General features: G+C 35.8%; 1 protein-coding gene across 9 annotated transcripts in view; it reads left to right on the forward strand.

The window, feature by feature from the left end:
- Positions 1-14,167, forward strand: part of ST7L (suppression of tumorigenicity 7 like) — an 81,783-nt gene that overhangs the window by 35,699 nt on the left and 31,917 nt on the right. Inside the window, exon 12 of one of the 9 annotated variants that reach the window (XM_040231038.1) lies at positions 11,155-12,868. The exons of the other annotated variants lie outside the window; for them this stretch is intronic. Within the exon in view, the coding sequence (XP_040086972.1) occupies positions 11,155-11,268 (114 nt within the window). The 3' untranslated portion in view covers positions 11,269-12,868. Of the gene's footprint in view, positions 1-11,154; positions 12,869-14,167 lie in introns of those variants that run through there. 9 annotated transcript variants of the gene reach the window in all.

A 14,167-nucleotide genomic window follows, 5' to 3' on the forward strand; every position in this document is an offset into this window, starting at 1 on the left:
GTGGGTAAGAATCCGCCTGCCAAGGCAGGAGACATGGGTTCGATCCCTGGTCCTGGAAGATCCCACATGCTGTGGAGCAGCGAAGCCGGTATTCCACAAATCCTGGGCCTTCGTTCTAGAGCCTGTGCTCTGCAACCAGAGAAGCCCCTGCTGGCTGCAACTAGGGAAAGCCCTTGAAAAGCAACCCAGCACAGCAAAAAAAATAAAATAAAATAAAAACAATGTTCCAAATTAGAAAGTATGGTGTATTCAAGAATATGATTTTATTTTAAAATGTCATTGTAGATTTCAGTATAATGCGTTAGTGGAATTTGGAAACTAGCAAATATTAAAGGATTAACCTCTAAAAGATAATCTCCAAGAAATATGAGTTGTAAGTCTTTTTAGAGTAAATAAAGACAGAGTCAAGAATATTACTGAAATCTAAGAATGAAAGTCAACAATATTTATGCCGTTCTCTCATTAAGTGAAACTGGTTCCATAAATTTAAATAAAAATTTTGGTATAAATTGTAACACATAAAAAGCAAAGTATAAAAAAACAGAATGTGCATCTTAATGATTTATTATGAGGAAATAAGTGGGAACTACCACTGAGGTCAAGAAACAACATTGTCATTCCCCAGAAACCCACCTGCCCTTTTCCAATTATAGCTTCTTCCCTCCTGCCTAAAGGCAACAACTGTTCTTTTTTCTTTATTTTAACTTTTTATCGTGTATTGAGGTTCAGTTCATATCAGTCCCTCAGTTGTGTCCGACTCTTTGCGACCCTATGGACTGCAGCAAACCAGGCCTCCCTGTCCATCGCCATCTCCCAGAACTTACTCAAACTCATGTCCATTGAGTCAGTGATACCATCCAACTATCTCATCCTCTGTCATCCCCTTCTCCTCCTGCCTTCAATCTTTCCCAGCATCAAGGTCTTTTCTAATGAGTCAGTTCTTCGCATCAAGTGGCCAGAGTATTGGAGTTTCAGCTTCAGCATCAGCCCTTCCAATGAATATTCAGGACTGATTTCCCTTAGGATCGACTGGTTGGATCTCCTTGCAGTCCAAGGGACTCTCAAGAGTCTTCTCCAACACCACAGTTCAAAAGTATCAATTCTTTGGCACTTAGCTTTCTTTATAGTCCAACTCTCACATCCATACATGACTACTGGAAAAACCATAGCTTTGACCAGATGGACCCTTGTTGGTAAAGTAATGTCTCTGCTTTTTAATATGCTGTCTAGGCTGGTCCTAGCTTTTCTTCCAAGGAGTAAGCGTCTTTTAATTTCATGGCTGCAGTTACCATCTGCAGTGATTTTGGAGCCCCCCCAAAATAAAGTCTGTCACTGTTTCCACTGTTTTCCCATCTGTTTGCCATGAAGTGAGTTATTGAGGTATAGCCAGTCAACAATGTTGTAACAGTTTTAGGTGAACAGTGAGGGAACTCAGCCATACATATACATGTATGCATTCTCCCTCATTCTCCCTCTCTGTCTTTATTTACTCTCATCTAGGCTGCCACATAACATTGAGTAGAGTTCCATGTGCTATGATAGTAGGTCCTTGTTGGTTATCCATTTTAAATGTAACAGAGTGTACATGTCCATCCCAAACTCCCTAACTATCCCTTCCTTCCATTCTTCCCACTGCAAGCACAAGTTCATTCTCTTAAGTCTGTAAATCTCTCTCTGTTTCCTAAGTAAGTTTATCTGTAGCATTCCTTTTTAGATTACACACATAAGGGATGTCATATGATATTTCTCCTCTGTCTGACTTGCTTCACTCAGTATGATGATTTCTAGGTCCATCCATGTTGCTGCATATGGCATGATTTTATTCTTTTTAATGGCTGAGTAATATTCTATTATATATGATGTGTACCACATCTTTTTTATCCATTCCTTTGTCAATGGACATGTAGGTTGCTTCCTTGTCTTGGCTATAGTAAACAGTGCTGTGGTGAATATTGGTGGTGAATATATGTGTTAAATATGTATCTTATCAGATCATATTTTTCTTCATATACACCCAGGAGTGGATTGCAGGGTCATGTGATAGCTCTATTTTTAGTTTTTTAAGGAACCTCCATACTGTTCTCTGTAGTGCCTGTACCAGTTTGTTGCTGTTCAGTCGCTCAGTCACGTCCGACTGTTTGTGACCCCATGGACTGCAGCAGGCCAGGCCTCCTTGTCCTTCACTATCTCCTGGAACTTGCTCAAACTCATGTCCATTGAATCGCTGATGCCATCCAGCCATCTCATCCTCTGTCGTCCCCTCCTCCTCCTGCCTTCAATCTTTCCCGGCATCAGAGTCTTTTCTAATGAGTCAGCTCTTTGCATCAGGTGGCCAAAGTATTGAAGTTTCAGCTTCAGTGTCAATCCTTCTAATATACTCAGTATTCAGGATTGATTTCCTTTAGGTTTGACTGGTTTGATCTCCTTGCAGTCTAAGGGACTCTCAAGAGTCTTCTCCAACACCTCAGTTCAAAGGCATCAAAATGTACCAATTTACATTCCCACTAATAGTGTACAAGGGTGACCACCATCCTGATGTTAATTATGTTCACTTCCTTCTTTTCTTATATTTTTGATCAATACTTTTCCTTTATTGCTGGCTTTATAAACCAAATTAAGTAGTGAAAGTGAAAGAAGAAAGTGAAGTCACTCAGTCGTGTCCAACTTTGCGACCCCATAGACTGTAGCCTACAGGCTTCTCCGTCCATGGGATTTTCCAGGCCAGAATATTGGAGTGGGTTGCCATTTCCTTCTCCAGGGGATCTTCCTGACCCAGGGATCAAATCCAGGTCTTCCTACCAGGGAACCCCAAGTTAAGGAGTGGTCTCTGTTAACATTCTCAGGAATAATTTGTGTAAAAATTAGAATTATTTCTGCCTTCAGTGATTGGTAGAATTTGCTGATAAAGCCATCTGATTCTGTATTTTTGTTAGAAGGATTTCCTTTACAAATTTCATATTAATTACAAATTCAGTTACTTAACCATTCCATAGCTATTCACATTTTAAATTTTTTCTTATGTTAGTTTTTGGTAAGGTATATTTTTCTAGGAATTTATTTCATGCAAAATTTTTAAATTTACTGGCATAAAGATTTCATAAAATCCTTTTATTACCTTGTTAATATGTGCAGGATCAGTTCTAACATCCACTTTTTAATTCATAGCACTGGTTACTCACCACCACCACCACCCCCCCGCCCCGCCCCGCATTGGATTCCTCAGGGATTTGTCAATTTTATTAGTCTTTGCAAAGAACCAAGCTCTGGCTCTGTTGATCTTCTCTACTATTTGTTTTCTGGTCCATCCATTTCTGCCCTTTATGGCCTTCTTTCAACTTTGTTCGGCCCCATCTTATTTTTTTCTATTTCATGTATCTTATTAAAGTTACCTAACTCGTTAATTTTTAGTCTTCTTCTTCTAATATATCCATTTAAGTCTCTTAACCTCTAATATTAATATAACTTTAACTGCATAGTATAGCATTACTTTTTATATAATTTAGTTCAAAATATTTTCTAATTTCCTCTATGACTTCCTCTTTGATTAGAGGTATATTTATTCAATTTAGAGATGTATTTAACTTCCAGACATATGAAGATTATCTTCTTATGAATGATTTCTGGCATAATTACATTTTGCCCAGAAAACATACTCTGTGTGATTTCACCCCTTTAAAACATTTTTTGATTCTTGAATTTCTGTTTATTTTTCACATTTCTTAACATTATTTGTAGTTTTGAATTCTCTGCCAAAATTTTTAATGTAATCTACTATCTCTTTGAAAATAATTTAAAGTAGTTATCTCGAATTCTTTCTCTGATAATCCTGATATGTAGAACCCCTCTATATCTGTTTCGATTATCTGCCTTTTTCTGCTGCATCATATTCATATTGTCTTTTCTCTTATGCCTCATTTTCTTTGACTATGTGCCAGATATTTTATTTGAAAAATTGTAGAAATAGCGTAAAACTTCAGGTAATATTATATTTCTTCAGAGAGAATTTTCTTTGCCCCTTAGATGCCTGGAAGAATCACTAGCAGGTCATGATCACCTTAATTCATTTTCATGGATTGATATTTTATGGTCTGCCTGGATGACTAAACTGACTTCAGTCATGAAATGTTTAGTTTGTTTCTGGTTCATTCTTACTCCTAGGATGCAGCCTTCAGAGCCCCAGTCTAATCCTGAGGGTTTTGCCAGGGCCCTCACTCTTGACAGGCCTTGAACTGCAAATTTTGTTCCTTTAGTCATATGAAACTGATAAAAAAGGCTGAATAGCCTCCTAAGCATCTTTTCCAGAATTGTCAAATGTCCGTATAGTAAAAGAAGCCCTAAGTGTGGCTTACATCTTGATTTCTGCCTTTGCTTGACTGTGGCCTCATAATTCTTTACCCTTTGTTAATTCTCTAATGTATTTAATTCAATTTTTTTAAAACCAACAGCTTTTCTAGTTATCTGGTAGATTTTATCTGAGTTACCCAGTGTTCCATTACTGGAAGCAAAGGTCTAAAAATACTTTTCTATGAAGTGCTCTGCTCTCTCGTGCTGCAGAGTGGTTAAGAATGGTTTATAATTGCTATACATCTGTGCCAACAGTTATTGTCGATCTTTTGACTATAGTTGTCCTAGTAGGTATGAAATGGCATCTCATTGTGATTTTGATGTGTATTTCCTTAATGACTAATGACGTTGAACATCTTTTAATGTGCTTATTGGCTGTTTGTTTTTGAAAATTTTTAAAAATAATCTTTCTTGGAATATAACTGATTTACAATGTTGCATTACTTTCAGTCATACAGCAAAGTGAATCAGTTATACATATATACACTGTTTTTTAGATTCTTTTCCCATACAAGCCATTATAGAACATTGAGTAGAGTACCCCATTCTATACAGTAGGTCCTTATTAGTTACTTATTTTATATATAGTAGTGTACATGTCTCATCCCAATCTCTGAATTTATCCCTCCTCCCTGTTTCCCCAGTAACAATCAATTTGTTTTCCACATCTGTGACTATTTCTGTTTTACAGATAAGTTCATCTGTATCATTTCTTTTTCGATTTTACATATAAGTAATATTATATGACATTTGTCCTTCAGTCTGACTTACTTCACTTAGTATGACATGTTGCTGCAAATGGTATTATTTCATTCTTTTTAATGGCTAAATAGTATTCCATTGTGTATGTGTACCACATATTCTTTATCTAGTCATATGTCAATGAACATGTAGGTTGCTTTCATGTCTTAGCTATTGTAACTAGTACTGCAGTGAACATTGGGATGCATGTATCTTTTCTAATTATCGTTTTGTCCAGATATATGCCCAAGAATGGGATTGTATATCTTCTTTGGGTAAATATTCAAATCCTTTGTGCATTTTTAAACTCATTTATAAAAAGTGTTCTTTAACATTTTTCTGCCATTGACATTCTTGATTAACATGATCCAAAACCATTGTGAATCTCCATAGTTGAGAAATACCAGTGTAACATAATTTTACCCATGAAATGAAATCATGAGATTGGTCATGAACCTTGCTGAGATGTGGATACTGAAGAGTCAGCTAGGGTTATTCCTTTGGTAAGTTACTTATGTGTAAACAAGCCTCAGAGCACATGATTCAGATTGTGCCTTAACAAAATTATGGCTTTATACATCATGGCTATTTAGAGATACCACAGATGATTGAAACCTTAAATATTAAATCCCCAGATACCAGTGGTTTACTGTAGATGTGGTTGTTCTTAGTATGACACTTTACATATCAGTTAGAATAGTATTGTCTAATTTAGGATGTAGCAATAGTTTGCTGCAATATTTCATTGAGAGTTTTTATTAGCATACTACCACCAAATTCCTCTAAATTTTATTAGTTTTAGATTTAAATTTGAAATAGTTGCCTTAAAAAGCCCAGAAATGTATCCATATATATTTTGTCATTTTATTTTTGAGAAAAGCACCAGTGCAGTTCGGTGGGGGAAAGGAAATGCTTTTCGACAAATGGTGATGGAACATCTGGATGTCTGAATGGGGAAAAAAATCATGAAATATTCTCATAGCATGCATAACCATTAATTTGAGATGGATCATTTACCTAAGTGTAAAGCTGGAAGAAGCATAAGCTGGAATCAAGATTGCAGGGAGAAATATCAATAACCTCAGATATGCAGATGACACCACCCTTATGGCAGAAAGTGAAGAGGAGCTAAAAAGCCTCTTGATGAAAGTGAAAGAGGAGAGTGAAAAAGTTGGCTTAAAGCTCAACATTCAGAAAACGAAGATCATGGCATCTTGTCCCATCACTTCATGGGAAATAGATGGGGGAAACAGTGGAAACAGTGTGAGACTTTATTTTTGGGGGCTCCAGAATCACTGCAGATGGTGACTGCAGCCATGAAATTAAAAGACGCTTACTCCTTGGAAGGAAAGTTATGACCAACCTAGATAGCATATTCAAAAGCAGAGACATTACTTTGCCAACAAAGGTCCATCTAGTCAAGGCTATGGTTTTCCCAGTAGTCATATATGGATGTGAGAGTTGGACTGTGAAGAAAGCTGAGTGGCGAAGAACTGATGCTTTTGAACTGTGGTGTTGGAGAAGACTCTTGAGAGTCCCGTAGACTGCAAGGAGATCCAACCAGTCCATCCTAAAGGAGATCAGTCCTGGCTGTTCTTTGGAAGGAATGATGCTGAAGCTGAAACTCCAATCCTTTGGCCACCTCATGCAAAGAGTTGACTCATTGGAAAAGACTCTGATGCTGGGAGAGATTGGGGGAAGGAGGAGAAGGGAACGACAGTCGAGGATGAGATGGCTGGATGGCATCACCAACTCGATGGACCTGAGTTTGAGTGAACTCTGGGAGTTGGTGATGGACAGGGAGGCCTGGCGTGCTGCGATTCATGGGGTCGCCAAGAGTCGGACACGACTGAGTGACTGAGCTGAACTGAACTGAACGCTAAAACTATACATTTAGAAGAAAACATCTAAGAATATCTTTGAAATTTTCAGGTAGACAAAAATTTCCTAGGACAGTATAGGCACTGAACTGTAAGAGAAAAAAAATGTATATTGGCCTTTTCAAAAGTTTGAAATTATTCTCACTGATGACAGTGTTAAAAATGAAAAGGCAGGGAATTCCCCAGTGGTCAAGTGGTTAGAACTGTGTGATTTCACTGCTGAGGGTACAAGTTCTATCCCTGGTCAGAGAACTAAGGTCCTATAAGTGTGCAGTGTGGCCAAAATAAATAAATAAAATCTTCACCATCATTCTTAAACTTTATTTATTTATTTACTTATTTTTGGTTGCACTGGGTCTTTGTTGCTGTGTGCTTGCTTTCTCTAGTTGCAGTGCATGGGCTTCTCATTTTGATGGCTTCTCTTGTTGCAGAGCACAGGCTCTAGGCACACAAGCTTCAGTAGTTGCAACACATGGGCTCAGTGGTTGTGGCTTGGGGGCTCAGTAGTTGTGGCACATGGGCTTATTTGCTCTGTGGCATGTGGAATCTTCCTGGACCAGAGAGTGAACACGTGTCCCCTGCATTGGCAGGTGGATTCTTACCACTGTACCACCAGGGAAGTGCTTCACCATCATTTCTTTTTAAATGAAAATGCAAACTGCAAACAGGAAAAAAGTATCTCCAATTTGCTTATTTGCCAAAGGACTCATATTCAGAATATATAAATATAAAATGACAACTTTAACCAAAAGCCTTGAACAGATACTTCAGAAAAGAAGATATTGGAATGTCCAATAAACACGTAAAGAGGTTCTCACCATCTTTGGTTGTCAGGAAAATGCATTATAAAATTACAGTAAGGTATTATGCCTATTAGAATGGCTATAATTAAAAATACTATAAAATATTGGCAAGAGTGTGGAATATTTAGAACTCTAATACATTGCTGCCTTAATGTATAAAATGATACAACTACTTTGGCAATTTCTTATAAAATTAAACATATATCTCATCCTGTCACCCAGAAGTTTTACACCAAGGTATATATCCAAGAGAGTGAAAATTTATTTAGCAGTAAAAGGAAAAGAACAACTGATAAGCAAAACATGGATGAATCTTAAACATACAGTATTGTGCAAAGGAGTATATACTGAATGATTCCATTTATGTGCTATTCAAGAAAAGGTAAAAGTGATCTATTGTGGTAGAAATTAGCACAGTAATTTGCCTCAGGTGGTCAGGGTAGAGGTATTAACTGGAAAGGAAACTTTCTGGGGTGATGGTGTTGCTTGTCTGTGCTTTTTAAAAGTCATTGAACTGCAAACTTAAAGCCTGTGCATTTTACTGTTTTAAAATTATACCTCAATAAAGAAAAAAAAAAGATATGACTCAATGTGGAAAGCACTGTCAAAGTATCATGCCTCCTAATAAAATGAGATGATATTTGTGAAGTTCTTAAAGTTTGATCCCTGGGTTGGGAAGATCCTCTGGAGAAGGGAAGGGCAGCCCACTCTAGTTTTCTTGCCTGGAGACTCCCACGGACAGAGGAGCCTGGTGAGCTATACAGTCTCTGGGGTCGCCAAGAGTCGGACACGACTGAGTGACTGACACTACTACTGCTTCTAACAATGTCTGAGTATCAAGCAACAGTATTGATTATTACAGCTATCGTTGCTTTATTGTGCTCTGTTAACCATTATCTCTTTCTGGTTAAGCTGTTCCAGTTTGTCCTCTTTCCTTGTGAATATTATTTTAGTACTTTAGAATGTATGAGATTTGGGGATTCCTTTGTTGAGAAGAGGTGAAGGTGAAGATAGTTAGGTGAGACAGGAATTAACTAATTTGAATTACTCAGTACCCTGAGGACAATTTATTTTGTCTTACAGAAGAAGCCCTTGAGAGAAGAGTGATATAGAACATTTAAAAACAAAACAATGACAAAAACTTGTTTAGTAAATCTTTATAAATTGAGTACATATTTAAGAATATGTAATCTGTAGCTTTTTAAAGTTATTATTTCTTATTTTATATTAAAACTGGCTTTGGCATTGTGTTGCTAAGAAAGTAGACCATGCCAGGTGGCCTTTGTAAGTATAAGGGGAATTTTAAAAATAATACATAAAAGGTAAAATCCATTTTGGCTGGTCAGAAATTGAAGCCTATAGGATGAGTCCCATCCATCAGAGAAGCTACTGGGTCTTTAGCAGCAGACTTACATTTCTTTGGCCATACTACCTATATTATAGCAGCATGTGTAAAAGAGGAGGAGAAGGGGCACTTGATTGAGATTCTGAGTGGCATAGCAGGAGTACAGAAAGAAAAGGGAAGTGGTATCAAAGGCTGTGACCCATTCCTAGAGCACAGTGAACCTTTTGCTTTCCGTTATATTATACTCTGGACAGGTTGGAAGGGTTGAGATATCAAATGCTTATTTCTTGAGGTGTTGCTCCATAGGGTGATGTGCTGTTTAGCCCCCATTCCCTCTCTTTTTAATGTAAGATCACTTTCACTTTGCTCCTGAAGCTGTTAGGTAGTATCATGTTTTTTCAGTTTATTCAGATAGCAGTTGTTTTTACTTTCTATCTAGGGACTTTCTTAGTCTCTCTATAGTACATCTCTGTGTGGAATCTTTGCATTCAGCCTGCCTGTCCAATCTCATAGAATGTGCACTGAGAAAACTAATTGCAGAGATAAATTGGTACTTGATGTGCATGACTGATCAAGAGCAAAGTACCTTAATTTCAGATGCCTTCAGAGAGATTTTTCTTTAACCTCTGCTTTTAAGAGGAAGATTATAAAGCATTATCATTACTTCGGGTCAGAATTATATTGCTTTTGGTCAAAAGCTGTTGTAAGATTTGCAAAGTAATAGAAACAAAGTAATCTAGAGATAAATTATAAAGATCAAAGCAATTCAAAATTAAAGTGAATTTGAGTGTAAGCATAGGTATAGAGTTATGAAAGAAACCATCAGACCATACATCATTATGCCTTTTTAACTATAGCTCCCAAGTTTTTATTATTTAATTTTTTAGTAAGCTTTAATTTTTATTATTTTTAGTGAAAAGCAAGAGACTTGAGTGGTTATTTGAGTATATTGTCCATAGTTGAGTATACTAGTTAAAATTGGCCCCAGCAATTTCTGATTTATTCCCGATATAATGAGAAGGTGATTTGGAGGTAATCTGAAAGGCCCTGTAGCACTAGATGTTAGCTTTGGTTTATGTCTTTGACTCTGTTTTATTTGCTGGTAATTTCCAAATGTATTTCTTTTAACTCTGACTTTCTTCCTTGTCTAAGAGACTTGCATTTCTATCTAGTTGTGGAAAATTTTACCTGGATATCTAATAGGTACCTCAGAGATTTCAATGTGTCTCAAAGTAGATTTTAAAAAAAAGTTTTTAGTTTTTTCTCCAAATTGCCTCTCCTTTCTATTTCTATATTTTGATTTATGGCTTTACTATTCTCTTCTCTAATTAACCTTTACTCTGTCCTTTCCAAATTACCCACTCATATCCTTCAAAATGTCTTTCAGATCTAGCCATATACTCCAGCCCTACCGTCACTGCTTATTGTGCACCTTTACTGCTTGTTCTTTTAAAAAATTATTGTTATCAAAGTAATGAATTTTTTAAAAAAAAATTCATACTCTGTAGAAGTTATAAAGTAAAATAATCCCCTGTTTTTCCTCTCTCAGTTCTACTTCTCTCACATAACCACTGTTTCTGTCTGGTGTATTTGTTGCCATTCTCTGCATTTTTAAAATTAACTTTTATTGGAGTATAGCTGCTTTACAATGTTGTGTTAGTTTTTACTGAACAGAAAAATGAATCATCTCTCTGCATATCCCCTCCTTTTGCTTGGTCTATTAAAACAGATTCCTCAGTGGTCTCCATGCCATCCATCCCTCTCCACTCTGGCTATTGCCAGAGTTATCAATCTAAATAGAAAACCTTACTCTGCTAAAGAGCTCTGCTTGTTCCGTATTGCCTATAGGATAAGGACCAACCCCTTAGTATTGGGTGTATAGAAGCCCTTCATAGTCTGGGCACAGAATCTGTCTCCAGTCTCTCTCCTTGCCACTTCTGCTTTGTGGCTTACCTCTAGCGCTACTATTCCCTGGATTAGTTAGGTCTCATTATGACTCCCTACCATTATATATATGCTTAATCTCTTCTCTACTTGGCAGGTGTCTACTCATTCTTCGAGATCCTGCTCATCTGATGCCTCCTTTATAGAGATGTCTTTTCCACTTTTTCCAAGCAGAGATAATGTTCTTTCTTCTGTTTGTTTAGTGCCTTAATCATATATGTATATGATTAAATATATATATATATATTTGGTCTGTTTATATGTCTATCCCTTAGTTATTTGTGAGCTTTTTAAAAAAAGCAGGACTTTTGTCTTAACATCATTTTATGTCTGATATTCTACTTAGGACATAATGGGCATTCAGTAAATGTTTGGTAAATAGATATGTTTATAATTTAGATTTGCACTACTATAAAGACCTATATCTGAGGTAAAGAATATAAAATTTTAGATCCCATCATATTTTTAAGCCATTTAATATTTTATAAATTTTACTACCTTATGTCACTTTTGGCCTTTTAATGACAGAAGCACAATTTCAGCATGACCTTATTTCTTAACTTACAAAAGAACTCAACTTTTAATGGAACAGTGTACTATATTTTAAAATAATGAGTTAGATCTACATAGAGACAGAAAAAGATACACAAGACATATTGTGAAGTAAAAAGGAGTTGTGTAACAATTTGATACTATATTTAAGAAAAGTAGTGTTTTATGTTATGCTTAAGAAAAAGAAATCCAGACAAATGTAAATCAGATTATTATCTTTATTTTCTTTTATCACCAATCTTGTAATATATTCTTTTCTGTGTTACTCTAGAGTGTTTGCAGTTTTGTACTGTATGTCCTTTCATAAGCAAAAAAAAAAAAAAAAAAAACCGCCAAACCAAATTACCCTTCAGTTTTTAACCTTTCATATTCTTCATTCTTCAAACAGAAATAAAGTCTTGAATTTATTTTCATTTTGTTTTAAGTTTGCCCAGAAAGTTAGAAAATATCTTTAAGTAAAAACTGAAATACAGGTATGAGTTTGAAGACATTTTTGATATATATATATATCAGATCCAGTCAGTTAATAATTGTTTTAAGGCCTGCTTTGGGTGGATAGTGTAGTATGCTAGATTCTGAAGTAGAATATAAAGGATATGATTCTATTGTGTAATAACTTACAGCTTTTTCTGGGTAGCAAAAATTCCTGAGTAGTACTTTGTGGAGGACATAAAATAAGTAATAATCCTATAATTGGCTATTTTAAGTATATTTTCTTTAAGCTGAAAAATTTTCTTTATATTTTGAGGGTGAAATTTTATTTCAATAGCCTATTGGAAACTAAAAGATAAGAATTGCTTTGCTTTAAAGTCAAATTGTAAAGGACATTTGCTGGTAGGTAAGACATGATAGTAAAAATAAGGTAGCATAAGGAAACAATTTTTTCATGATTAAATAATAAAAATTTTTAATACAAAATCCTAAAGTATCATTTTCTAATAAAGATATCATATCTATTTGATTACTATCTGCATTGTCACTTAGAATATTGCTCAGAAGTATAGATATATATTAATAATTGCTAAAAGTATTTTTATATATATTAAATTGATACTTTTTATAAGTTTTACTGAATAATTGTTAATATAATTGCTGAGTGGCTTAGCAAAGATAGGCATTAGTCTAAAGCTTCAGAATTCTAAAACTGATTGAAAATAATTGGAAATGTTTTTATCTCTAAAATAAAGCAAAATTCTAATAGACAGGACTTGGTTAAGTATTGAACCTCTCTGAAAATAAGATATTCTTTTTATGATGGAGATTCGACTGTGATTGCCTCATTTTCTTTGCTTCCTACTGAAGAAGCTCTTGGTGCACTTGCAAAGAGCATAAGGAGTCATGTCAGAGGTCAGGTATTTGAGTCCATTTTCCCACAGCCTCCTGGTGTGAGTGATCTTTTACTGTGTTTTAAAAAAAATGGGCAAGGATTAAAGAGGATTAGAAAGAATATTACCCTCCTGAATATAGGTCCAAGGCACTAAGGGTAGAGAACCCAGCCAGGCAGCAAATGGGCTTTGCTTGACCAGGACACAACCTCTGCTGCATTCCTTTAAGAAACTGAATGGGAAATGTTAAGTCCCCAAACTGGATTAGTAAATAATCTCATAGCTTGTGACATCTACTAAAATAAATTGATGAGCAGACTGCATTCTTACACTTTGAGGAGAGGGCCAGAGACATCAAGACTAAGAGTAATTATTCTTTTATCTTTCTGCTTTTTAATTTCAGCTTTATTGGGTTATAGGAATAAAGGGTAATTAAAGATGAGCACTCAGCCCAGTAAGTGTTAGGAAGGCACATTCCATAAACAAAGAAAAATTACTTTATATGTATTAATGCCATGAGTCCATATATATTAATAATTTGTCTTAAAATTTGAAAGCACTACTAATTTTTATTTTTCTAATTCTTCCTGTTTGTAGTACTTTTACAAAGTATTTCACAAATTCAACTGTTGAATTTATACTGTTTATCTCATTATTGAAATGTAAGGATATATCTTTTAAGACACCTTTGGAATGTCTCTCTTTTTATATTTTATAATATACATTAATGTGGTTTGCACCATATGACACATAATTTGGTACCAAATTATTGAGACCCAAAAAGGTAGATTCAAACCTGTTCTAGTAGGGGAGGTGTACTCTGGCCTCAGTCTTTGGAAGAAGCAGTTAACTGAGGAGGTGTACTGTGGTCTCAGTCATTGGAAGAAGAAGCTAGCTAACTATTTTTAAAAGATTTTAAGTTGACTACTTTAATAATAAAGATGGTGTAAAAGTTGGCTTCCCTGGTAGCTCAGTCAGTAAAGAATCTGCCTGCATTGCAGGAGAGCAGGATTCGATCCCTTGGATGGGAATATCCACTGGAGAAGGAAATGGCAACCTACTCCAGTATTCTTGCTTGGAAAATCCTATGGATGGGGAGCCTGGAGGGCTACAGTCTGTGGGGTTGTAAGAATTGGACATGACTTAGCAACTAAACCACCACTGTGCATGTGTGCTAAGTTGTTTCAGTTGTGTCCAGTTCTTTGCGATCCTATGGACTGTAGCCCACTAGGC

This window comes from Oryx dammah, unplaced genomic scaffold, assembly GCF_014754425.2.
Source record: "Oryx dammah isolate SB20612 unplaced genomic scaffold, SCBI_Odam_1.1 HiC_scaffold_28, whole genome shotgun sequence".
Lineage (NCBI taxonomy): Eukaryota > Metazoa > Chordata > Mammalia > Artiodactyla > Bovidae > Oryx > Oryx dammah.